General features: G+C 47.6%; 1 protein-coding gene across 1 annotated transcript in view; it reads right to left on the bottom strand.

Annotated features, from left to right (window-relative positions):
- Nucleotides 1–2,254: 2,254 nt before the first annotated feature.
- cntn3a.1 (contactin 3a, tandem duplicate 1) overlaps nt 2,255–26,256 on the bottom strand; it is a 56,065-nt gene continuing 32,063 nt past the window's right edge. Inside the window, exons 8-22 of the mRNA XM_076163403.1 lie at nt 25,200–25,339; nt 19,703–19,832; nt 18,450–18,600; nt 13,138–13,265; nt 11,138–11,313; nt 8,801–8,918; nt 8,071–8,229; nt 7,777–7,926; nt 7,587–7,657; nt 6,492–6,726; nt 5,717–5,832; nt 5,289–5,475; nt 4,189–4,301; nt 3,245–3,413; nt 2,255–2,376 (exon numbers count right to left, since the gene is read on the bottom strand). Of these exons, the coding sequence (XP_076019518.1) occupies nt 2,285–2,376; nt 3,245–3,413; nt 4,189–4,301; nt 5,289–5,475; nt 5,717–5,832; nt 6,492–6,726; nt 7,587–7,657; nt 7,777–7,926; nt 8,071–8,229; nt 8,801–8,918; nt 11,138–11,313; nt 13,138–13,265; nt 18,450–18,600; nt 19,703–19,832; nt 25,200–25,339 (2,135 nt within the window). The 3' untranslated portion in view covers nt 2,255–2,284. The remainder of the gene's footprint in view (nt 2,377–3,244; nt 3,414–4,188; nt 4,302–5,288; nt 5,476–5,716; nt 5,833–6,491; nt 6,727–7,586; nt 7,658–7,776; nt 7,927–8,070; nt 8,230–8,800; nt 8,919–11,137; nt 11,314–13,137; nt 13,266–18,449; nt 18,601–19,702; nt 19,833–25,199; nt 25,340–26,256) is intronic.

Here is a 26,256-nt window from a genome sequence, read left to right as displayed (position 1 = left end):
ATCTCTTTTGCTCTGCTGATCTCCATTGCTTGTGCTGTGTCTTTGCTGTACATCGTCCTTGCATTCCTTCAAAAATGAATAAAGAGATAGAAATGTGAAAAAAAGAGAAAGAAAGGATTCTGTTTGCTTTCATTCTTCATCGGTTTAACACAAAGTTTAAGTCTTCATACGCCTCAGTAATCATGTTATTTAACCCTTGGTCTTCCGCAACTGATTTTACAATTAAGGACATGAAAGAAGCGAACAGCTCACACACACACACACACACACTGTCAACACTTACTGGCTGTTTAAAGGAACAATTATATTAAAAAAGTGATTATGAGCACAATAAATGGCCCATTAAGCGTTTAGAGTGAGTGGCTCTGGTTCCTTTGTTCCCCTACACACTCCTCCCTTCCACACAGCTCGGCTTATAACTCTTAATGATAATAAGTCATGCATTTAATACGTACATAAATGCAGAATCATAATTCCATCATGACTCATCATTACTCCTGCTGGTGTGACTGTGGGGCGTTCTCACTCTCACCCATTAGGAGTTAATGCACAAATAATAGTGAGAGTGAGAGTCACGTCAACAATAACACATAAACAAGGCCTGGAATGAGACCAAAGTAGCTTTGTTGTTGTTGTTTGTCAGAGGTCTAATGCAGCGTTGAAGCGTTATTATGAGTGAAGCTCCAGGATAATCATTCCCCTGTAACGAGGCAGTGGGAGTGATAATCTAATCAGTGCGGCGTTTGCAGGTCAGAGACTCTCTGGACGATCACTTCCACACACTAACTGTAACACTTTACTGGGCCTGAGTGATTCAGGCAAATAGAGGAGGAAGAGATGTTTCCACTGTTCCCCAGGTGGAGTGGGGAGAATAAAGAGCCCTGGAGATCTGAAGGAGGAAACAAAGAGCTGCAAGGTGACGAGTCAGAGCGTCTGGAGGAGTCAGAAGTGTTCAACCAGCAAAACGTCACTCAGGAGCATGTATGGAGCGAAACACAGAGAGGAGAACTCTGTCCTACACCTCTGCACACTTCACCAGTTGAGCTTTTGCCCTCTTCAGATATCAAAGGAGGAGAAGAGGAAAATGGCATTATGTTTATTAAAAGCACATTGATCCATTGAAACATCCTAAGCAGCATGTGTGTGTACACTGACCCATCTCATGCCAAACAGCAGCGGGCGGCAAATCAGCGCCGTCCCACTCGTCACGGTAGAAAACTGAGTCACTGTCACGTGTGTGTTTACAATGAGAGACACGGGGGGAAGGCGCCTGGAATCTGAGCCCTAGATTCTGACCCAAACTATGGCCAAAGCTCAGTTACTCATAAATCATAGCATGAGTGAGCCCAAACACCATCTGGATCAACAAAGAGGAACAAAACGCTTCTCTTGAATAACAACAGGGAGGATAATCAGAAGACTTAAGGCTCGTTTGGGACCTGAGGATTCCATACATACAGTGTGCCACCATGTTTGTTTGTTCTACACTTTGTCACGGATGAGAGAAGAAGGTTTAAAGACATTGATCGATCGACCGACGCAAGGCCGAGGCCATTCTGGGTTCGGTCGGCAGTTTCTCACAAAGTTACGATGGGGGTCCAGTAGAACCTCGTCGGCTCCAAACCGTTTGGATCCGCTTGGTTTCATGGCGCCGTCTGTGAAATGAGGTGCAACATAAATCACACAAATCCAGGCAAAGATTACAAAGGTCCCAAAGGATGGACTTAGAAAGCAACAAGACTCGGGAGACGTCCCGGAGACGAAGGTCTGAGGAGACGAAGCAAACCACTTCAATCGTTCCTTGACGTCTGGATCCAAACTCAGATCTAACTTTGCTCACATAAACACGAGCTTCGTTTCTCAGAGCTTTGCATTGCAGCCGTCCAGTCCTGTTGTCCACATTCAAGAAAAGTCCACTGGTACATGAACAGAACCTCCGGTCGGCCCGTCTGAAACGCGTTCCCGTCTCGTCTCTGAGATGAGAAGCACGTGAGCGTATCCGTCAGTAAGGAGGAAGAAGACAGAAGAAGAGGAGCCGCAGTAGAGTCACACTGTCCTTCAGTCAGTCACCTCTGCTCCTCTTGAAGACACCTATAGAAAAGAGAGGAAGGGGGAAGATCTGGACAGAGGGATCCTTGTAGAAAGAGGGGAGTCACGGCGGGGGGTGGAAGCGTTGGGGGTCAGGGGTCACACAGCGGTCGGCCCTTTGTCGTCTTCGACCTGCAGCTTTGCCTCTAAAGCGAGCATGTTCAGATGTTCAGCACACGGTTCCCGGTGATCTTTGTCATAGCGCGGCTCTGGCTGTGAGGATGAGAGCCGCCAGGTTGACCAGGGGGAGGGCTGAGGAGCCCGAAGCTGCTCCCATGGCAACGGAGCCTGAAAGTCAAAGAATCACAAAACAGAAACTTTAAGTCTTTAAGTCAGAAATAAGAAGAGAGTGACTCAAACATGGCTGAGGTCTGAGCTGTGAGGTCTGAGCTGTGAGGTCTGAGCTGTGAGGTCTGAGCACTGCAGGGTCTGGTGTCGTTGCACAGAGCGAGCGATAGGTGGCAGTAGTGCTCCGCTCTGTGATGAGACCACCTGAGTCTCACCGAGCTTCGCTCATCAAACGCCTCGGCAATCTGTTTCATTTGTAAGACTTGAAAGCAGAAGTCTCCTCTCTCTCACTCTCACGCTGTTTGTTATGTTTTAATCTCTTTCATCCCGACCCTCCGCTCCTCTCTGCCGCCACATGTTTACATAAATATACACTAGATAAGGTACTGGTTGAATATTTCTCATTCATAGATTTTACAGCTGTCTACACAACTACCACACACAAACAAACACACACACACACACACACACACACACCATTGTATATCTTATGCATCTTTGAAGAACCGTTACTTTTAGCATCAGTATTGTGGTCGGACGTCAGAGATCAGCTTCAGCCACACACACACACACACACTGACGCGGCCACGGGACTCGCTGCAGTCTGAGTTTTCGAAATACATTTTCACAAACAGCTCTCAGATCTCAGCCTCTAGGTGCTGATTTCACACGGCTTCATCGCTCCTTTAGGGAAACATAAGAAGCCGCCGACTTGATTTGATTGTTTTCATCATAAAATAATTCCTCCCATGCACTAAGAAGCTGGGAATCAATTAGCGTCAGGCGGGGGGTCTTAGCAGGTAGGGTCTGTCTGAGACTCAGCGCCAGCTCGAGCGAGTCGGCGCGTCACGCTCGGCGACCGTCCCACCTGCTATCTTGGGGATGGTAATCTGGCGGCTGCTGCTGCCTTCGCCTCCCTCGCTGCAGGGCTTAATCTGGATCACGTAGTCCTGGTTGACTGGCAGTGACAACTCCAAGGAGGTGGTGTTGGTTTCCACCACGCTGGGGCGGCTGTGTTTGTCCTGGCTGTACATCACCTGCAGGAGACACAGGGGGATGTGTGATGATGTGTGTGAGGAAGTGTGTGAGGTTGTGATGAAGATGAAAATACGATGACACCAGCTGATGCATCAAATAAGTAAATATAAAAAAAAGGAGGGCAGCTCAGAGGCTTCTGCAGGTAAAGAAGGCGTCAGCGTGGATGAATATAGAAAGGCTCGACCCACTTTAACAAACAATAAGACGGGACAGGGGGAAGTTTAGGATCACGTCTGGTTAAAGCATCTAAACTCTTCTATCTGATACGATCTCAGAGTAAGAAGCACAAAGTACCAATACAAGTCACATTCAAATGCATCCTGACCCATGTTTGTCAGTCAGGCTTTACACTAACTGGTCCTATATGATGGAGACACACTCCTGTAGGTGAGCTTCGGCTGTTGCTCCATATTATTTACCTTCTGCTTCTAACTGGAGTAAATGTTGCCAACCGGGCTAAAGTTGTGTTTAAATCAGAGATCTTAAAGCTGCTAGACGACAGCGACTCAGCTCTGCATTGCTCGGCTTGATTTGCTTCCTCATTAAACCGATTGAACGACGCTGTGGAAGGTTTACTCATTTACTCAATCACCTGATCTGGCAGCCGTTTCATACGTGAAGGTGTTTTCTCTTGGTACTTTCTGGAGTTACGCCTCCCAGCTGACAGAAACCTTTAGTGTGTTCATACGGAATAAGTGCAGCTTCTGTCAGTTTGACTCGCCACTTTAGGAAACTCTCTCAGAAGAAGAGCCAAAGCAAAGCGCCGCTCGTTACCTTGTACCCCGTGACCTCTGACTCGTTCTCCAGAGCGTGAACCTGGTCCCACTTCAGGATGACCTTGGAGTTGGAAGTGTTCCACATGATTTTGACCGGAGCCTGGCTGGGCGCTGGAGCAGAGGAGAGGAGAGGAGAGGAGAGGAGAGGAGAGGAGAGGAGAGGAGAGGAGAGGAGAGGAGGAAACAACAAGTGTCCCCATCAATAAACCATAAAGTCCACCACCAATTTGGCATGAAGGAGCTTTTCCTCATTATCACTTCATCATGGTGCTGTTGGGAGGGAGAGTGTGTGTGTGGGTGTGTGTGTGTGTGTGAGTCAGAAGAATACGAAACGGATCAAGACGAGCTGTGCTATCACTGCTGTGAGAGTTTGTATGATAATATTAGTCTCTGCCCATTATTTCTCATTTTCTTTGTTTTCATGTTTTGTGTTTGGTATTTGCGGCTTGTCTTGATTTGAAGCACTCACGCAGCGTTCAGGCGGTGTGGGAAATGTGGCAAATGCCGAATTAACCACTTGGAAATTGCAAAAGGACGCCCACGACTTAAACTTGTGCAGACAAGACAACAGGCCATCCCCAAAACAAACCCCCTGTATTTCAGTACAAGACAGAACAAAGGCAGTGTGAGGATCTGCAGCACATCCACGTCAATACTTCAGTGTTTAGGTTGTTTCTTCAGAGGAGCGAACTCCAACTCTTCCTCCACCATCTGGTATTTACCAAACGCAGCATTATACTTTAATATTTGAGTTTTTCCCTTCAGCTCGTCTTGTTGTTGGGAGCGTTTCTTCATTTCCTCTCATATTGCTGCTTCTCCTTTAAGCATGTGGTTTTTGTTTGCAGGATTTTCTTCATTTAGAGAATAATTCTCTCCGTGTTTGTTTTTCCCCTTTGTTTTTTGTTTGAGTTTTGGTATTTGGAGCGTTTCTGGATTTGGAGTGCGTTTCCTTTATGTTTGTGTTGAGTCCTTAAGGGGCGTCTGCAGGCATCAAGCAGACAGACAGGCAGGCACTCAGAAGGAAGCAAACAAAGCGGGAGCGCCAGAGCCGTGCGTGTTCTCCCACATTCATATCCTGTAAGCAGAGTGAGTCCTTACGTGGTTTCTTGGTGGTGACATTGACAACGCTGCTCTGGGGTCCCACCCCGGCGCTGTTATAGGCCCGCAGGGAGACGTAGTAAGTGCTGCTGCCTTCCAGGTCTCTAATGAGCACTGATGTTTTATTTCCCACCGTCCTGATCACACTGGCTGCGTCCTGCTTGTCCCTCTCGTTCCAGCACCGCAGCTAATAACACAGAGGGCATATGTACATCACATTATCAATACTTCCATCTGGAACAGTACACATGAGGGCACGAACCCGGAGTGAGTCCACGCTGCTCGAACAGTTTGCCTCATGAATGAATAATCATATTGACAATACCGCACGCAAAAAAGGGCAACCGCTATCACCCAGCAAAATATTGAGACACCACAAGCTGTTAGTCTATTCATGTTCCCAATGTGTGGGCATGTGTCGGCCTGACCTCGTAACCCAGGATGCGTCTGCGGTTGTTACTCCAAGCTAAGGGCTTCCAAGTGACCTCCACCTCGGATGCAGATACGCTCCTCGCCCTCAGCCTCCCCGGAGCTCTGCTGGGCTCTGAAACACACGCAGGAAATCAAGGATGAGGGGGAAGATACAGAATCGCGACGCCCACATCTCGCCGAGCGCAGATTCATCCGCTGGATCCGCTTAGCGTTGTAGATGGTTGCCAATATAAAGACGTCCTTCTGGGAAGAATTGCTTTTCGCTTGAGTTTGAGTGGCGCCAAGTGTGGCGTGGCAGAGCTTCAACGGTTTCTCATTGATATTCACATCTTTAGGAGGAAAACGGTCCAAACTGAAAACTGTGCATCATGATGTCATGTTTCTTTACGGTACGATGATATGAGACAGTGGACGGTGAGGTGCTTACTGACAAAACATCCAGTAAGATATCCTACTTCTACTTCTATAAGATTCCAATACAAAAAAACTAAAAATTAACTAAAAAGTCCAAGTTTTAAAGTCTAATTGAAGTGAACACTAAAAACACCAGCATCCAAAATCCCAACATGTAGCACTCTATGAAAAACATCCTGCCTCTGTAGCACCTCCTACTGATGGAGTCTAACCGGGACAGAACCCATGGAGCCAAAACAATACCACCCTGTACCACAAGGGGGCATTGTTACCTCATATGTTACTCATACTTCATGCTCTCCAGGTCTCAGGTGGGAACAACCTGACAGGTCTGCTTTAACAGGTGGAGAGACAAACCTTCCTCTGCTGAGTAGATGGTGGTCTCGGGACTGAACGGTCCCTCTCCCTTGTTGTTGTAAACCCCGACTTTGACTTGGTACGGGGAGAAGGGAGGGATGCTCTCGTTCTTGAAGACGTATCTGGAGGCGTCCGGGGAGGTGACGGCCGCCTGCATCCAGCCCTGCGCCCCCAGTGGGCGGAAAGCTACCACGTAGCCGAAGCCCGGGCCGCTCTGCTGCTCCTCGGGGACGGGCTGCAGGAGGGAGCAAATGAATCAGCGTGATGACTCAAGAATGAGGGCACGACTCTATAGTCAAGATATTAATACCTGGAAGAAACTCTGCAAAGAAAGGATTAGAGCACTCAGAGGAACAGAATGAGGGCGGCACTCCTCAGTCAGATCTGTCACTCTGACTGATAAAGTGCTCAAAATCTCACTGAGCACGAGTGGAAACAAGCGTTAGAGTTTCTTATGTGTCCAGAGGCTGAGAGACCAAAGTGACACTAAAAGTGGGAAAATGGAATTAATTAATCAATTAAATGATGCATTCTGCAGCAGCTTCTGATTGGCCGGCCGCTGCTCGGACGCCGCTGGTCACAGCGTCCGTCTCTGATCTGTGGCTCGAACCCACAGGAAGTGCGGCACAGTGGCTGCGCCTCTTTAAAATTCCGAGTGATCGCAAAAATGGAAACTAAACGTTAAAGTGGGAGACAAATGAATTGCGTGATGGAATTGACAGGAGGAGACATTAGTAAATGGAATTACTCTGAGTGGAATTCAAAGCCCTGCTAAGAGGATTCAGAGAAACACATTTGCACAATTCATTTGTCATTAAAGGCAGAATAATTTGTGGCATATTTACTGATAGATTTAAATAGTTTTTACTTAAATGTACATTGAAATAATCACTTTGGAACTTTTTAAATGCACCAATTAATGAGTTGATTGAAATTAGTAACTGAAAGCAAAAAAGCAAGGCTGTGCAAACATTTAAGTGCTCGAGCCGTCGCACATTCCATTAGCAGCACAGCAGAGGAAGCCAGCATCCACATCGAAAGACTCTATATATATTAACATAATGTATTCTGCACGTTCTCTAAATTGAAGTTTACCTCCCAGGTGATGACGAGCTCTGAGCGACCGCCGCCGCCTCCGTTCACTCTGGCTGGAGTCACTCTGGGCACTGCCACATCAAACACACAGTCACAAGTTATGCATTCACAATATTACAATCTGTAAAATGAGTATGATCCTGAAACGTCTCCACGGGGCGGAGGAGGAGACGTCAGGTCGGATACGTACGTATTTCTTTGGTGCGAGCCTTTTTGGAGGGCTTGCTGGGCTCTCCCGCTCCGATGGCGTTGGTTGCAAGGACTCTGAACTCGTACTCCACCCAGGGGCTCAAGTCGATGACGGCGGCTGCCAGCTGCTTCCCCCCCAGCAGCTCGGGAACTGTAAACGCATCAAAAACGTTAACCTTTCTTCAATGGAAGTCGCAAAAAGTGAGCCAAGCCGGAGCTGTGTTCTATGTGCTGGGGTTTCATGTGAGCGCGGTCTGAACAGGAGACGCGGCCCAGATGGACAGAACCAACGCACCGGTGGTCACAGCCTGCCACCCCAGAGAGAAAGGCGTTCTGGCCTGGATGGCGTAGCTCAGAACCGGGCTGTGGTTGTCCAGGCCGGCTCCCCAGGACAGAGAGGCCGTGGTCTCTGTCATCTCCGTCACCTGGAAGTCCGCAGGGGGACCCGGGGGACCTGAGGGGAGAGTGGGCCGGAAAATGAGCCACGCTTCACACACACCGGCTGATGAACATTCAGTAGATTAATGAAGACGCGTGGCAGAAACCGGCAGATACAAAGTGGGCGGGTAATTATTCACGCTGGCAGTTGATGTAATGGACTGGATAGGGAACGAGCGCAACGTCTGATAACATCTGTATCTCTGATTATGAAAGGGAACGTCTCAATCCTGCATTAATGGTGACGGGAACTGAAGAAGAGTCGAGAGATTGATTCACTCTGTGAAGAGTTTGAGGGAGTTTCAGGACAAACCAAAGCTAAAGGTCCTGAGCTGTACTTATTTATTTCTTTATGTTTGTTTAAGCATGTCAAAACTGAGTGGCTGGAGTTGGACAAGAACGGAGCAGTCATTTTGATGTTTTCACTCAGTGTGCTGCTCAGTGGCACTGCAGCAGATCATTAAGCAGTGTAAACATTTAAAATTAGAAGCACTGTTTACAAATTTGTGTCAATGAGGATCCTATCATACTATGATTATTAAACGTGTGTGTGTGTGTGTGTGTGTGTGTGTGTGGTCCATCCTTACCCCTGACGACGACATCCGTGGCGATGGACACGCTGTCCACCTTGGTCTGAACGGCGCAGGTGTATTTCCCAGCATGCCGCAGCTGAATGTTGCGGATCATGATGTCACCAGCCGAGCGCTATGGATACAGAAATTAGAAAGATAAATAAATAAATGAATGAAAAGAAAAGGAAAGAGTTCAGGGGTTTAGAAAATGAAATAAAAGCCCCTCAAATATGAGCACAATGTCAGAGTGATTTGGTTTGGCATTCAGTTGATTAAATTATGGAAGACAAAGTTATAACACAGGTCCAGGGACGCGGGAGGCCACAGAGTGCAGGTTCTCACCATGAATCATAAGGACACGACTCTGTGCAGGATCAGAAGCCTTCTTTCAGCTCTGTCCCTTTCATTCAATCCACTCCCATTTAATCCACGGACGCTCGCTCAATGCAAACTACGTTATTAGGCTTTAAGCTTCAACGTTAGTGCTAATGTTAACTTTCTGTCTGATGCCAGGGAGAAATGAACAGGAGGAGACTTGATAATTACTTTGATGTACAATCATAGGAAAAGAAATCTTCCCTCTTTCAGCCTCCCTGACAGCGTTCTAAAGCAGATAACAGAGGATGGAATGGGTCACATATTTCTCTCTGGCAGATTTGAGATACGCCGGAAAAATACTTTAGCTCAGATATTAAATCAAAGCCTGACAAAATGCAATAATCACGTCTGCTGTGGACGTTAGGACATCGGAGAGGAAAGAAATCGACAGCACTGTGTGTGTGTGCGTGTGTGTGTGTGTGTGTGTGTGTGTGTGTGTGTGTGTGTGTGTGTGTGTGTTTTATCTGCTGTTATGGATCGAGACAGATGAATTGCAATAGTACATAAATATAAATATACAAAGTGAAAGAGTAAATTGGCTTCTTTCTAACCCGATAGAGGTTTTTACTTTGACTGTGGTTTGCCTGCTTTCATTTCCCTTCATTCATTTGATGTAATATATATGTAATTTAACTGTTTATGTATATATAGTGTAGCTCATGCAGCCATGCAGCTTTTTGCTCTCCTGTGCTTAATATGTACTCATATTAATTTATCCTGTGACCATGGTAACAATTTGCCATTTCCATAAACGGCTCTACAGAGAACCCTGGAACTGACAAACGGCCAAGATGGCAAAGATTTACGCCCCAAAAATTACAAGCTTTTCTTAAATTGCCTGGAATATTTTTCCACTATTTTTGCCACTTTCATCTCACCAGGTGTGTGTGTGTGTGTGTGTAGAACAGGGAGAGATGGAAAACATGAAGTGTACCAGGGTTGTGAGGCGATGTGTGTGTTGAGCTTTACAACAACAATCAAGCTGTCCAAAATTGTATAAATGAAGCTGAAAGTGCTTTGAGTTAAAGTCTAAAGATTAAAAAGAACATCAGAACATTGGGCGTGGGGGTGGGGCTATATTCTGGAAAATACAATCACAAATTAGTAATTAAGTTCAAGGTTCAGTTCAAAGCAGCGTCCGCTGTCAATCACTTCCTCTGAGAAAGCTTTCCTGTTGCCCTCGCCTCTTCTGAAACAGACAGGAAACGTTAAATGCGTCTGTGAGATCTGTGCGGTGCTGCCGGGAGTCGAATGTCAAAATGAACCTCCGAGCTCAAACCAAATTACCGTCTTCCTCGCTGCCGTCGCTGCTCACGATTGTGCCAAATTAGCTGTACAGGCGATAAGGAAAGCGAGACCTCCGGATCGCTTTGCCTAATAAAAAACAGAAACGCTGCACGTTCGGCGCTAAGACGATCAAATGTGACACGAGGCGGAGAGGCCTGGATAATGAATTGCTGGGTTTCTGCTTCTGTCGGTGTGTTTTTAACAACAGGGACGCACAACACTAAGTAGAATTCTAATTCAACACGATTCTTAATGAGCGGCGTAAACTTAAAGCCACACTAAACTTTCATCTGCAGTCCAACTACATCAATTACTGCTGGTAAAAAGAAGACGGACACGTTTCAGTCATCATTTCATGAAGTCGCTCTTCCGTTAATCTTCCTTCGTTTCAAAAGTTGTCACAACATCAGAGTGACGGCGGCGACGGCGGCGGCGGCGGCGCTGAAGCGTTTGATCAGCGTTATTAATCTACTGCATCCCAGTGAGTAATGAGGCAGCGGAGAGTTTCACTGAGCGCAAACGTTCGACTAACCTGCAGGCAGAATGGCTCAATCTGCACACACACCAGGATACTGAGGCTCATCATTACCTCTCATAAAAACAAGCATTTCATTTTCTACTCCTGTGAGTTCTTTCATGTAAAAGGAGACGGAACGTAAAGGGAGGAAGGCCGCGGCGACCGCTCACCCCGCCGACTTTTTCAAAATAGGCCCCGTGGCTCCCAAAGTGGATGAGCTGCTCGTTGAAGAACCAGGTGAACTTGAGGTCCAGCGTGGCGTCGTGGGACACTTGGCACGGCAGCACGATGCTCTCGCCCACCGTCACGTCCAGATGCCCTGCAGGGCTGGTGATGGCCGTGGGCTCTGGGGGGAAGAACAGGCACAGACCACAATCACAAAAGAAGAAGAAGAAGGAGGGCGAGTCAACAACAACAGAGCGGTTTTTGCTATTTGAGAGCAGATCCACGTCTCTCTCTCTCTCCCCTCCTCTCTCTCAGACTCTGTGATATACCTATAACAGCTCGCGTCTTGGAGCTCGGCGTGTTTCTTTGAGCTGGGTTTGTTTTTCTCCCGTTCTCATATGTTCTCTGCTCACAACTCCTCCAAAAACAGCTTTCGTCAAATCCTCAGCTAGACATTAACCAAACATTAATAACGGCTCTCCAGATAAATTGCTTTTGTCAGTCAGTGAGTTTATATTGCATCCCTCTCTCTCTCTCTCTCTGTCTCTCTCTCTCTCTGAGAGATCCATAAATTGGAGCGCGGGGTGATACATCACCGCACGGCAGCAAAGAAGTAAGACAGCAAAACAAAACCAGCCGAGGCATTTCTGCAGGTCAGAGCCGCGTCTATAATTTGGCTCAGTTAGTGGCGAGACAAAAAGCCATCCTATTTCAGCCCCAGCATGTCGCACATCGACATAATCTTTGAAAGGAGGCGGCGGGGCCTCTGCTGGATGTCTCATTCAGCGGCGGCTGAGAGGCTCGTACGCAGAGTCCGCCGTGCATTATGCATGCATGTCATAAGCATCGAATGGACAGGCGAGCCAATGCAGCATGTCAAGGATATATTCAGCTCTGTCACAACAAGCCGGCTTGTTTATGTGGCACTGTCTGAGCCCAGCCCACCGGTGGTGGCAGAGCGTTCCAGGTGAGTTCCCGGGGAGAGAGGGAAAGTTTTGGTAAAGTGAGGTTGGCAGAAAAAACTTTCTGCTTGGTAAAGCTAAGCTGTCAGTCTCCTTTCACGTTACCACAGCAGGGGGGGAACAAACTAGCAGCCTTGAGCCCTATAGCAGGATCCTCCTCCATTCTATAATCCTATGGAATAACAGCATGTTAGCCCCAGAGAGCCGCTCACTTTATAAAGATTACAGACTGAGCCGATGAGTTCAGTCAGCATGGATTTACATGTTAAGCTCAAACTCTGTAAACTCTCACACCTTCTCATAGTCACACAGCAAACTTAAGTAATTTATTATCTTCTAACTCTGGCCGACACTTTTCTAACATGTGTGTGTGTGTGTGTGTGTTCATTGATACATGCAAATTGAAGATGTGCGCGGAAGAGGAAGTGAAAATTGACTGCAACGCCACCAACGTGATTTGCAATTCAAAAAACTTGCGAGGAGGAATCACCAAAAGCCATTTAAATAGACGTCTGGTGTTGACTCTACTCTTTAGAGCCACGGAAAATTCATTGCTCTGCAGAAGTGTGTGTGATTTAAATGGATTGAAATCTTAAACAAACCCAGCACGGCTATAAGCCACCGTAAAGAAGAAAAATAATGAATTAAACATGGAGGCGCTTTGAGTCTCTCTCTCCCCCTCTCTCTCGCTCTCTCTCTCTCCCTCTCTCCCTCTCTCTCTCCCTCTCCTCTAACCACCAATCAACTAATTGCATTGTACACGAGTCAGGTAGAAGAGGAAGCTTGCCTTTGCTGAGCCGACCCGCCTCGCTGTTCACGTGTGAGCTGGATCCTTTCACATGCGTCTCACGTCTCATCTTTTGTTTTGTGCTGCCCCTCCCCAAAAACACACTGACAACCCTAGCTAATACGTCGTCTTTATCACAAAGGCAGAAAGAGAGCGCGGTGTGAGGCCCGCTGCTCCGCCGGATCCACATGGAATAGCAGGAATACCAACTTATCTCATCTGTAACATCAACGACACGCAGCCAGACAAGTCTTACCTTTGACCTGCAGGCTGCCGGCACTACTCGCCACGCCAAACTGGTTTCTGGCGACGCATGTGTAGACGCCCGCATCCATTTTAGAGACGTTGGAGATCCGTAAGCTTCCGTTGTCCAGCACGGCGACTCTGCGGGTAAACAAGAGAAGAAATCCCCACCGTTTATCCTTTAATGTTACAGTGCTGCAGTGAAACAACCTGGACCCAGGCTGGAGGTCTTAGAAGGAGAATACCTAAAGCAATCGTTTTCACCCAGTGTACACAGCAGCGCAATGGCAAGAAAGAGTACAGGTGGATTGATGTGCTTTTGGTGAGCATGAACTCAGTGCACAGGTTTCCAAACAGAGTGGCACTCTGGCTGCCTCCTGCTGTACGCTGCACTACACACAGCTCAGATGCAGGCCAAGAATAAACCTGTAACTCAAAGTGAAGCCTCCTTTAGTCGCTGCTGAGTTCATAATGTCTTATTTTCATGTCTAATGACACGAAATGACCTTTGCCGCTGTGCATTTAACCCTGATGAATGCGATTAAATATCGACTTCAACACAACGGGGAGTAAACAAGCAGCGTGATGAGTAACCCACCGCACCGATAACAGGCACAGTGTTCACATCAAGCTAATCAAAACAAGAAAATAAGAAAATCCACCATGTAAATCTGGACTGGATCATTTTTGGGGGCTTAAAGCTTCAAAGTCTGTAAAGGTCAGAGACTTCACCTGCACGCCTGCGAGGTGATGAAAGGAAACTTGAATGAATTTTGAGCCACGGCAACCGAGCGCTGAGGTGACACAAAAACACTAAACAAGGTCGCTGTGATGACGTTTAGCAATATTCCACATTCAACTCAAATGTTCAGAGGTAATATTCACGACTTGGCAGATTTTCAAGTGCTCAGACGGCGCAAATGCTGCGGCTGAAAAACTAAACTTCAGTTGAGAAGTTGTTGTTTTTGTGGAGGCTGAGATTTTTAAAAGCAGACAGGCCTTGGCTTCGCAGAGAACATCTTCACAGCTACACCCCTGCATTCATCTCTGCCTCCTGCTTTTGTTCGCATGTTCAGGGATGTCAAGGATAGAAGCGTTAAGTGGCGGTAATATGAAGTGAGATCTCGCTGACGGGGCCGCGCGAGATTGAGTTTGATGGATATACAATCAACTGTGAAGTCAGCCCAGCTTAACCAGCATCCAGAAGAGTGCAGATCACGAGAACCACACGCCTTTAATCAAGCGCTTATCCACGCCATCACCATATTCATTTATTTATTTCTCTCAAAACCGCCGTTCACGTTTGATGGTCTGTGTTTCCTGTTATCCAGGCCTTCCTGCTGCTTTAGAAAAACATACAGTGTTTCCTTCTCCTCCCTCTTTGATCTGTAATTGCTGGAGGTAATCTATCAGCAGAGAGAGATTTTCTCATTTCCTGTGTCCTATTTATCAGCAAAAATGGTTTCATCGCAAAACCAAATACTGTATGTTCCCGCCTTTAAAGAAGCGCTGTGAAAATCTATCTGTATAGACGGCAAGCCGGCCCCAATGTATCCACGTAGGATGTTATTGGTTCAAAGCTCGTTATTTTGGAGTCAGAAAGCGTGGAGTCAGAAGCCGCCGTGCTCCTGTGAACTCCCACATTTGAAGAGCATCTACATGAAACTCGGGGGACTTATCACCGCTAACGGATCAACCCTACAAGTCGGCACACCGGAGGAGAGAATCATGCGGCCCTGAAACGTCCTCTGATCTCCCCAAGGAGCACAAAGCAAGGACAAAACTCCTCCCACAGGGCGCCGGGAAAATATGTCATTATTAAAAATAAATTCCCTGAAGCCAACAAGACGCTGGCTGCCTGTGGAGAAGTTAATTAATTTGGTCCGACAGCTTCGGAAGCTATGACAAACAAGCGGTCAGCCGGGCGAGCTCCATTTTCATATCCCACCGTGTGAAACAGGTTTGATAGACTCACATTCTGAAGCCGCGACATCGTTAGTGGAGGAAAGATTTATATTAACTGGAACTCAAAGAGTCATTTGTCAGAGAAAGGAACGGTAAAGCCGGATGAATATTCCCTCCTTTGGGCAGCGGGTGGGCGGTGGGTGAGCTTTTGACATTTTCGACGGATGTGGAGCAGAAAACACAATGGCTAACTACGCTTAATTTCTCTGAAAGGTCGCGGCAATTACACCTAATTATTGACGTTTGAGGACTTTTTCTTCAGATAGCATTTGAAGTTGAGGGAAATCAATTAGCCATTTGATAAACGCATTACCCGGCAAATCCTCTGTTCTGTCCTTTCCCCCCCCGTCTGCCTATTCATCCAAACTGCCCCGGATGGCGTAATGGGCTTGACCCCACGATCGTCTCAGCTTCTTCTTCTTCTTCTTCGTCTTGTTCCCTCCTTCACAGATCGCCTCAGACATAAGCCCAGACTCATCCACCATCCAGAGAATGACCCGCAAGGACTGCAGGAATTAAAATGCATTAGCTCCTTCTGCGGCGCCTCTTTCCCCCCGTGGAGCGAGGAGGTGTACTCTGCTAACCGAGCTGAGGGCTTTCTTTGTAATGGACCATAATAAAGACTTATGGATATGAGATGTCACGGCGATAAGACCCGGCATTAAATTGTAGCCGTAGCCGATGTCGGGCTCATTCCTGGGCAAAGGCACAAAGAAACGACCGTGGACATTGGCGCGAGAAGCTAAGAGACGACACCTCCTCTCCTCCTCTTCCTCTCGCTGGCTGCACACCCTGGAGCAATTAGGGTATTGGGGGAAATTTGTGGCGTACATAAAAAGTGCAGCGGCGACAACGCAGTAAACCAGCCCCTCCCTCACCCACCCCCCCCCCCCCCCCCCCCCCAACCTCACATGGCCGCCATTAAAGTGAGCTACCGGCCGTAATCTAAACACCTGATCTGTCCCTCTGCGGTGTAGCAAAAAGCCCAGAGGTGCTAAATGAAAAACATTCCTTTAACAGCTCAAACAAGGATCGCGTAATTAACTCTGTATATTATCGGGCGTACGTGTTTGTAATCAGCAGGCCGGCTTCCTGACTGTATATTTGTCTGCTTTGGCAGCGCAGGTTTGGGTTCCCGGCAGCTAACTCCAGAGATCGGTTAGCTGTGTGGTGTTAGCGGCGACAGGATTACAAATGGGCTCACATTACACAATGAAACAATATATATAGCCTAGCATAACAATCTTAAATGCGGCGGTTCAATCTAAAGGTAATATTCCTAAGAGCCACTTCCTACATCCATTTTACAATTGTTGCCAGTGGTCGGTGATGAAATTTAATTACGGTAAGCACATTATGGTTTAACTCCCTGCGTAAGTGCATAGCAACGGCGCCATCTTGTTATCATGGGCCTGTGTGTGTGTGTGTGTGTGTGTGTGTGTGTGTGTGTGTGTGTGTGAGTGTGTGTGTGTGTGTGTGTGTGTGTGTGTGTGTGTGTGTGTGTGTGTGTGTGTGTGAGTGTGTGTGAGTGTGTGTGTGTGAGTGAGCTGTATGGGCCACGGTGTGATTTCATTAATTGACTCATCCGATCGTGCCTCGTTCTTAGTTGATTTGTTCTCGCTCCACTCCAAGATCCTCCAACACATGATCCCCCGGTAGATTAGAGGGAATTATGGGGCGTTTCAGCTGTGCCTGTGGGACGGATTAGCGTTGTGCCGCGGCTGTAACGGCGGCGGCAGCCCCGCGTTTCTACGCGAATGCAAGTAGATGCTAACAAGGCCAGGAACGGGGGAATAGTTTTGGGAGAGATGCCGCAGTAATGCCGCGGTGTGCGTGCGGCTCGCTCAATTCAGGGCCGAGCTATAACGGCCGACCTCAAATGGGAAATCTTGCTTTTATGTGCACATTACAGCATGGGTGCATTTTCCTCTCAATACTTAAGAGGATGATAAATCTGAGAGCTGCCGTGAACATTTAGCAGCCTCTTGCAACACGTAATCTTGGCGTCGATGCTGCTGCTGCTTCCATAGAGTAGCACCTCTCTCTCTCTCGCCTTCTCTCTCTCCCTCTCTCCCTCCCTCTTCCACTCTGGTAACTAAGATCGTCTTCGGCGTTTGGCTTCCGCCTGATCTCAGCTTCGTGGTTTACACCTAACGTAAACCTCAGCTCGGTGCGTGAAGACGGATATCCCAGAAGCTCAGCGCAGAATAAATTGCTGAGCTGAACAATTATCCCTGTATCAAACGAGAAATTCCGGACCCCTGCGACGTCACGGCGTGCAGCGCCGGCTGCGCTTTGCCTCCCGCTAGCACGCGCCTGCACACATAAAGATGATATCAAAAGGAAAATGGGAAACATGTTGCATCAGTGATTCAGTGTGTAGGGCAGATGGTGAGATGATGTAAAGCAAACGGTACCTGGCTCTTCTAATACCTCCACTGTGGCTTTGCTTTGGCATCGAGAAACCGATCAGGACGCCTCGCCGCTGCTTGTTATAGCAACCAGAGCTCGTGAGAGAAATATCATCAAATCTGTGACATTTCAGAAGAATGACAAGATTGTCTGTAATTGTCACTCTGTGCATAGGCGTGTCTCTTTAAAGAGAGAGAGGAAGAGAGAGAGCATACGTCTACTCCACATCTAAACACAGACAGATAAATGTCATTCACACCTGTCTGAGGCCTCCACATCCTCCCTGATTGCCGAGCTTAATCAATCCTTGATTCAACATCCCACATTACCGGTAATCAGCAGGGGGCAGAATTGGTGTTTGTCTGTTGCAGAGGTGGAACACTTTCCTCCACTTAACCTGATTTGTAACAACACAAGGTGTCCAGCCATGTCTCCCTGGTGTCAGTGCCACTACCGCGGGAGAATCCACACTGGCTTGTCAGCTAACGACGGGGAGAATCCTTTCAGGGACATCTGCCGGCTCCCTGTCTCCCGCGGCAGCTCAGGAGCGTCGCCTGCCCGGCGCTTCTCCACCGACCCCTCTAGGCTTCGCTCACTGCTAATGAGCTGATGGATCAGTCCATCGATCCGAACCGCCGCAGTCTAGGAACGGCCAATTACCTTAAGTAAACAGTGCATCCCGAGCTGGGAGCGCGGCTGAGACAGCAGAGTACAGAGGTGGAAGTAGACAGCAGCGGCGGCGGCGGCGGCGGGGACGATACTGGCAGAGTGGAGAATGTGTTATGCAATTCAAATCGTATTGTGTCACACTGTGGTTGTGCTCTGTGAGGTTTGTCACTATGAATATGGAGCAAGGAAAATACAAGATAACGCGGGAGGAATGCAGGACGACTATAAACTATTAATATGAAGTCTCACAGGCGACACACGCCAGGCAGGAAGTGTTACCTGTGGCTCTCTCTCAGGGCCTCCTTCCCCTTCCTCCAGGAGATCATGCCCCTGGGAGACATTCGGGGTTTGCATTCGATCAGCACGTCGCCACCCTGCCGGGCCAGAGTTTGGGCCTTCAACAAGTTCTGCGAGAAATCTGGGGGGATGGCTGAGTGAGAGAGAGAGAGAGAGAGAGAGAGAGAGAGAGAGAGAGAGAGAGAGAGAAAGATGAGGGAATGAAAGCTTATAGAGCAGAGGAGCATTCATAACACACAAGGGTCGCTCCATCCATTAAGAAGGTCAGCACTCACATCCTTCTCTTTGTCCACAAACACACACACACACTTGCATACAAACAAACACAACACTAAGAAATGCACCCCAAGCAAACCACACACTCACACACACACACAAGGAGCCACTCAGTGAAGTGCGGGCATGCATACATGGTTTTAAAGGAGACATTTTCATCGAAAGGTGGATGTTCTAATCCTCCGTGTTGTTTCTTTAAAGCGCATCATGCATCCAGAATTAAGCTGTGCGGCTCCCGAGCAGCACTGAGAGGATGTAAAACGAGAGGGAGGCTTTGTTGCCGCTCCTTCAGGCTTTAATTACTAAGGCGCCGTCGTCTGGAGCTGCTTTGTATGCTCAGCAGAACGCTCTTCAAAGACAGCGTGCAGCCTGGCGCCGCTGACACGGCTCAGCACCTGTCAGTACCACGCGCCGTACAGTACGCACCATACATGCACTTAAGAGTCTTCCTCCGCTATACTCTACCTCAAACGCCACACACAGCAGTGGGATGTATACTTATCATTTATATTAGATAGAATGATAGATTTTGGGAGTTTCAATAAAACTGCTTTGTCCTTAAATATGTGAAATGAATGTACAAAAGATAATCAAAGAGGTAATGAGGTCATCATAGAGTGAATCTCAAGCTGAAGGATTTGTATGAAATATTAAAAGTGAAGAGTTCAAGTTTCAAGGTAGATTCAGATTGGGTTTGGGACTGAACTCGAACATGAAGCCAGTGGCCACAGCTCCATGCAACAGAAGAGTCTGAATCTCTGCTTGTGTAATGAATGAATTGAATAAGTTGTTTTGTTTCAGCAGAGGCCTGACAGAGTTATTCATTGCACAACTTGTGAACGGCGCGTTAAAGCACCCGCATTAGGCTGACTTGTGTATTTTTGTGTGTATTATCTGGCCTTCTGTAAGCAGCTGCACGACCCCTCCCCCCCCTACCTGTGATGTGTGTGTGACCTTACCTATGACTCTGAGCTCTGCGTTGGTGAACACTTTGCCGTGCTTGTTCTCCGCCACACACTGGTACATGCCGATGTCGGCCAGCTTCAGGCTGCTGATCGTCAGCACTCCGTTATTCGCCTGAACCCTGTACTGCAGAGCACACACACACACAGAGACACACACACCTACCATCACACATTTCAAAATGGAAGGCGATGTGCTAACCTTATAAGAGAGTTTAAAGTTTTACACAAAGGTAGAAGTCAGCAGTAAGTGGTGCAGCGGTTGCCTCTGGCACGAAAATACGCCTCAACACAGCTCAGGGTTTACATCCGACGGGAATTCTTCTCCTCTAAGGACTGCTGCATCCTCCTTAAACATTCTCATTTGAGCAGAGCTTAGCTCATTAGTTATCCAATGCAATAAGGTGAGCCTGGCTTCTCCCTTAAATTGTTCCGTCTCTTGTGAACACTGATACAGAAAGGAAGTCACGGAGGGCAAAAACAAAAACAACACAGATGAACATTTCCCATTTTTCTGTGTAATATTCATAATGCTGGAATTCCCTCATCCTTCATGGGAATATCCGCATTTAACCCCGAAACTCAAAGCCAGACCTCCTCATCCCGCTGGATGGACCGTTTGTTCTAACAGTTATGAGACGACGTTCCAAGAAGTTAACATTAGAGAAATGTCTCTTATGTTTGATATCTGTGAACGAGCCATCCACGATAGCAGGAGTTAGTTTAATGAGTAAGCTGATATCGAGGAAATTAATTTCATAGCGGCAATTTGTGTGTGTGTATGTGTACATGTATGTGTGTGTGTACTCATAATTACCCACCTGTCTGCCATCACCATTCCAGTTGTCTATCCTCTTCAAATTAAAATGCTCGGTAAAACCACATCAGCTGGCGGGCTGGAGCTACGTGTCTATAGGATTAAGCTGTCACATTATGTATTTGATGGGATCCGTCTGCCTTATTGCAGCAGAAAACACGCCGAGCTGTTTGTCATATTTATACGCCAGTTGTTAAACCAAGGAGAAAGGGAATATCTGGCATCTGGATCTGGATTCTTATCTGTTCTGTGCCTTCTTTTGTATATAAATCTCTGTTTCTCCATGGATATTAATGTAAAGCTGACCTACAATAGGAAGAAAATGTGATTAACGGATAAAAAAAAAAATCCTTTGTTGTCCTATTTCATGCTGGAATATGAGCGGTGTGGAGTGGAGACAAACAGTCGTATCAGTATTGATCTGGGTGACCTCATCCTTCCTTGGTACCTTATCGGCACAACACAAGAAATCTGTGGTGTCAGCCGTCCCAGGGCCGGCCCCAGTGTTTTCAGGGGCCCTAAGCACAAACTGAAATCGACCCCACCCTGAAATCCAGCCAACACAGAATGATGTCACAGCGGTCAGGAGGATGTGTTTGGATCTGCACTCAGTTTCTCATATGAAACTGTTAACAAATAGAAAGGAATTAAACTTTCCAAACCCTCTCCACATAAATGCACACACACACAAACACACACACACACTGAGCAGAACGCCATCAACCTGGAAATACATCAGAGGACTGTGTTCCTGATGTTCAGCGTTCTACCTGAGACACTTCTGTTTTATTGTCAGTGCACTTGTCATGTTTTTCGTCGAAGAATCTTCCGGTTCAGTCGACAGACGAAAGAAGCCTGAAGTCACGATGTGCATGTTTTGTTTTTCTTTGCTGCTCTTGCCGTTTCAAATTGTATGATCTTAAAATAAACGACGGAAGACTGAGATGGAAAAACAGCGACGGTAATTTGTGTCAAACGTTCATTAATCCTGAAGGCTGAGTAATAAGTAATCTAGGAAACTGAGGGCGTTACACAACAACTTAAGAAAACTCAACATTCTGCTCTGCTTTTTCTAGTTTGTTCTATTCCAGTCCCTATTTTCTGACTGTATTTTTTTATTCCATATCCATTAAACGGACATCTATCTGCCTTTGTGTCTAATGGGTGAGGCAGTGGCTCAGTAGGTAGAGCTTCCGCTTGGGAACCGGAGGGTCGCCGGTTCGAGCCCCTGCCAAGGTGCCCCTGAGCAAGGCACCGAACCCTCAATTGCTCCCCCCTCTGCGAAGGGTGGTAATGTAAGTCGCTTTGGATAACAGCGTCTGCCAAATAATCGTAATGTAATGCACAGAATATGGATCCTTTACATGGACTGACGTGAGGTGTCGACGTCTCGCTGACCCTCTGCAGATGCCGACAAAACGCTCGCGGCTTCATCCGCTTGATCTGAGAGCAACAAACTTTATATCCCCACGCTTGCGGAGGAGATCTATTTTGGTGGCAGTGTGGCGGCTGACCTCTCGCTGTAACACGGAATTGGGAACGATCTTCATTACAAACTTTACCTTACAAACAGTCCAATTAGAGCCGCCGCTGTAGCACATGCGAGGTGTTAATGTGAGAGAGCTGAAGTAAAAAGTGCTTTGAGTTGTGGTAATTAGGTCCATATATGGGCACGGTAAGTACGACTGTGTTGGTTCTGATGAATGGCCTGATCTAATTCGAGCTTTAGCCACACTTTCTCCTCTCCTCTGGGGGAGTTGATAATTGAAACAGTGCTAATTTTCTGAGCTCTTAATAGGCCCGTGGTGAGTAGACGTTACCCCCCTCTGCCTAACATAGCGGTGAGACATTATCAGACGGTGGTCGTAATCAAGCCTCGGCGGGATTAAAGACGGAGGAGAGAAGCGAGAGTGGGCAGGCAAACTCTTTCATGCTCATCAGAGTAGAATGCGGCATAATGTGACGGAGAAAAACCTGCTTTGCTCAGAACGCACGCAATCTCAAAGTGCCTGCGCCAGCACTCGCCCGCTCCCTGGCTCACACAGGGTTACGATAACAAACCTGAGCAAAGTTCTCTCCTTCTCGCCGCTCGCTCTTTTATTTGACCTTTCCCAGGATTGGCACGGCTTTCTGTTCCCTTTTTATAGTCGTGTCAATTTATGTGTGGCAGCGCTCATTGTTCCTGCCCTTGATCTTTCCCGCTGAGTGTAGCCGGGGCCTTTTAATGTCACTCACAAAGTAGTCCCTGCCGGGTCCCAGCCGCCAGTCTGGCTGTCCTCTGGAATCGTTACGCCGCTGAAAAGACAAGGAGTGTGCTTGCACATCAGTCAGCGACCCTGCTAAGCCTCTACACACACACCGGGCTCCTCATGCAGCTCACAACACGCACACAAATGGCCGACCTGGCTCTGAAGCCCTTTTTGCCACCGGGGAGCGGTCAGAGGTGCCAGCGTTTTGTGACCGGCACTGAGACTGGATGCCTTGTGCGTGTGTGCGTGTGTGTGCGTTCAAGGGAAAATGTTGCAAAGGGTGAGTGCAGCAGAGGCACAGAAAGACTCAGATACAGAGATAGCTACTCTGAATAGATGATGGATGGTCTTTTTTTTGGGTGAGACACTGCACGGGCCCGAGGGGGACGGAGGAGATAAAAAAGAGGTCTGTGTAAGTGCAGGAGTTGGTGCCACGCCACTTTGTTCTGTTCCCGCCGCTCTGGTAAAAAGCCTCAGACACAGCAGGGGGGCTCTGTATCAGTCTACTTAGCGCTGGAGACAAATGTTGGCATTCGTCTCCTTCATGGCCGTCATTAATTATGCTCCATTCTCCTCTGATATCGGCTCCAGATTCAGAATTTGAGACGCGATAAGACAAATTGCTGGCTGTCGGTTTTATGGCACTGATGTTATCCTCGTCCTGATAGCAACGAGCGTGACCACGGAAAACAAAACAACAGCCAGTCTCTCTCACAACCTGCGTCCTGAACGTTGGAGGTCGAACGTGGAAAATCCCAGAAACACACTGGTGTATGAAGGGGGTGGGCTGGGAGGGGAGGGGGGAGTGAAAAAATCTAGGCATGAGCGGGTCCTTGTTTCGCCAGGGTGACATTTTGAAGTGACAGCCCTCCGCAGCGCCATTTAATTCCCTTGGAGGGGAACCAAAATGAGGGCGAGAGGAGAGAAAGGGTGAGGAAAAAATGCCAGCGTGAGGAGGAACATCGGGACGAAAGAGAGAGAGAGAGAGAGAGAGAGAGAGAGAGAGAGAGAGAGAGGGAGGGAGGACCAATCCATTCTAATGAGGAATAACAAATGGCCCCCTTGGCCTTCCTTTCCTTCTCCTTCTCTCTCTACATCGCTGACCTTTGGGTTTGGAAATTGATTTACTGTTGCCGCTGTTGACGGTGGCATTTTGAAAATGGTAACACCCCGCCTCATTAATAAAGCCACATGCACGCAGGAATATGTTACCTTGGCCACCAGCCCGAGGAATCTTCCCGCCACGTTATTTACCAATCAATAGTGAAGATGCACAGGTGGAGTGATAAGTGTTTCCTGTGGTTAAGGATGTGTGGAGAATAGAGGAAGTGACCTTTGTCAGGCTTTAAATATTAAACATGTCAACCCGCGAGGCGACAGGAAGGAAACCATGGTGACAATTCTGCTTATTTATGGTTAATTTAAGTATGCATTTAAGTTTATCTCATCATCTCCGCCCTGCGATCCATATATCAGAGCATTAAACACACCTGAGCCCCCGCGGTGAGGAAATTCCCACAAACAACAACAACAGCCCTGTTTCGGCCTCATTACCCGCCACCGCTATCAGTGACTGTGACTCACAGGAGCGCCGCCCGGGGGCAGGAAGCCACGCTCACTCCGGGAGCACTGCAACACGGCAAATTACCTCAATGTGAAACGTATTTGGGGCTTGTGAGGTGTTTCTGCTCCCTCCCCAGAGAGAGAAAAGCCTTAATGGTAAAATTGGGATCAGGCGGGCAGGAGAGGACGAGCGCTGAAAATTGTGTGACAGACTCCACCGGTTTGATGACAGACAGGAAATGGCAGCACTTTGGCTTCTTTTTGCAATACACTATACAAACACACACCCACACACACCACACACACACACACACACACACACACACACACACACACACACACTTTTAATGCCAAATTGAGTTCTCAGCAAATGCAGCCATTTCAAAATAATTGGTTCTTGCCAAGTACGAGCCGATGACACCATTATTTGCTTCTGAGTACAAAAAAACTCCCAAAACAAAACCAACCACAAAAATGCATCTTTAAAGCTTCTAAATGTAATTTAAAATACCTTTCATCTTGCACAGAAAATGTTTAACTGAACTTCACACTGGCTGCTGTGTTAAACCGGGAGGAAAGAAGTGATGTGTTAATCTGTATCTGTGCTGCTGGATCTGGCATCGCAAACTTTAAGATGTTTTATGTGACGACGATAAAAGATCATTATTGTTATTTTCACCTGATTGGTCGTTAAGGATGCAAATGATTCTTCCCTGTCTCCGCCTGTGTGTTGTTCTTTAGATATGGAACAGATCAGGAGGAATTCTAGGCAGCTCTCCAATAAGGGGCGGGGCTTTCTTCCCTTTTTTTTTCACGGCTAACTTGCGTCTCTCACCTTGGACTCTTCCCGTGAGCCCCCTCCCACCTCCAGGGGGTCCAGAGGCTCCCCGTTCTTCAGCCAGCGGTAGGAGGGTTTGGGCTTGGCGCTGGCCTTGCATTCCCACAGCAGCGTGTCGTCGATGGGCTTCTGCGCATCCTGAGGCTTGTCGGTCAGGTGGGGGGGCGCTGCGGAGGCAAAACACCCGACGTGAGCGTTACATGTACACACGTGTTACATGTTTACCAGGCTGCAGCTTCAGAGGGAATCAATGAACCAACCAAGTGGACAATTAGTTCATTTAAGAAGCATCTGAGCGCAGAAATCGTCGCTCTCGCTTCCAATTAACCCAAACCTGACCTCTGCCTGAAAATTAATACATAACAAACATGACTTAATATCAGCAGGGATCAATAGTTAGCAGCTTACACCATTTAATGCAGGATGAAAAGGTTAAAGATAAGTTATTGAACCGGCTCCAACCTGCATGAACGATACCGCTGTAGAAGAATCGTCCCTGTTCCTCTGCTGGACGTCTATTCCTTTAAATAGCACAAACAAGAATCCCCCTCTTTGTTCTCTGAAACATCTGAAATCTTAAGATAGAAAGTATCTGTGTATTTACGACGGCCGTCTCGTCACATAAATGACTGGCGCCTTATCTCAGGCGACAGTATAAGAAAGATTTACCGCCCGTCTGAAGCCGCCACATAAATTAATACGGGGCGGCGTGCCAGGGTTCAAGGGGAGTGGGCCGGCCCGCCTGCCTCGCCACGTTCCTCTGATAATGTGATTAATCTCCCTCCATTACAATTATCTGTGCATTCATTCCCTCCGGCGAGATCAGTGGGTGGAAGTGAGACACGACGGTGATACAGATGAGGACACAAGCTGAGGGGCAAACGCTCACCGGCTCCCACCCAAACAAAGGTCTCTGCACAATGTTTGCTTTTTAATCACTCAACTGGACAAAAATGGTATTCGGAGAGTGTGAGTGTCCTTCCAGCGACAATTCCGGCCAAATATCGGATCAGAATCTCAAGAAATTGCACCGCAGCTTCGTTCCAGATGTGATCCGGAAACCAATAAGGATGCAAATTTGACA

Source organism: Genypterus blacodes, unplaced genomic scaffold, assembly GCF_046128005.1.
Source record: "Genypterus blacodes isolate CSIRO-AG114 ecotype Tasmania unplaced genomic scaffold, CSIRO-AGI_Gbla_v1 ptg000131l_1, whole genome shotgun sequence".
NCBI lineage: Eukaryota > Metazoa > Chordata > Actinopteri > Ophidiiformes > Ophidiidae > Genypterus > Genypterus blacodes.
Note: the sequence above shows the minus strand (reverse complement) of the source record. Positions and strands in the feature narration are given on the sequence as shown.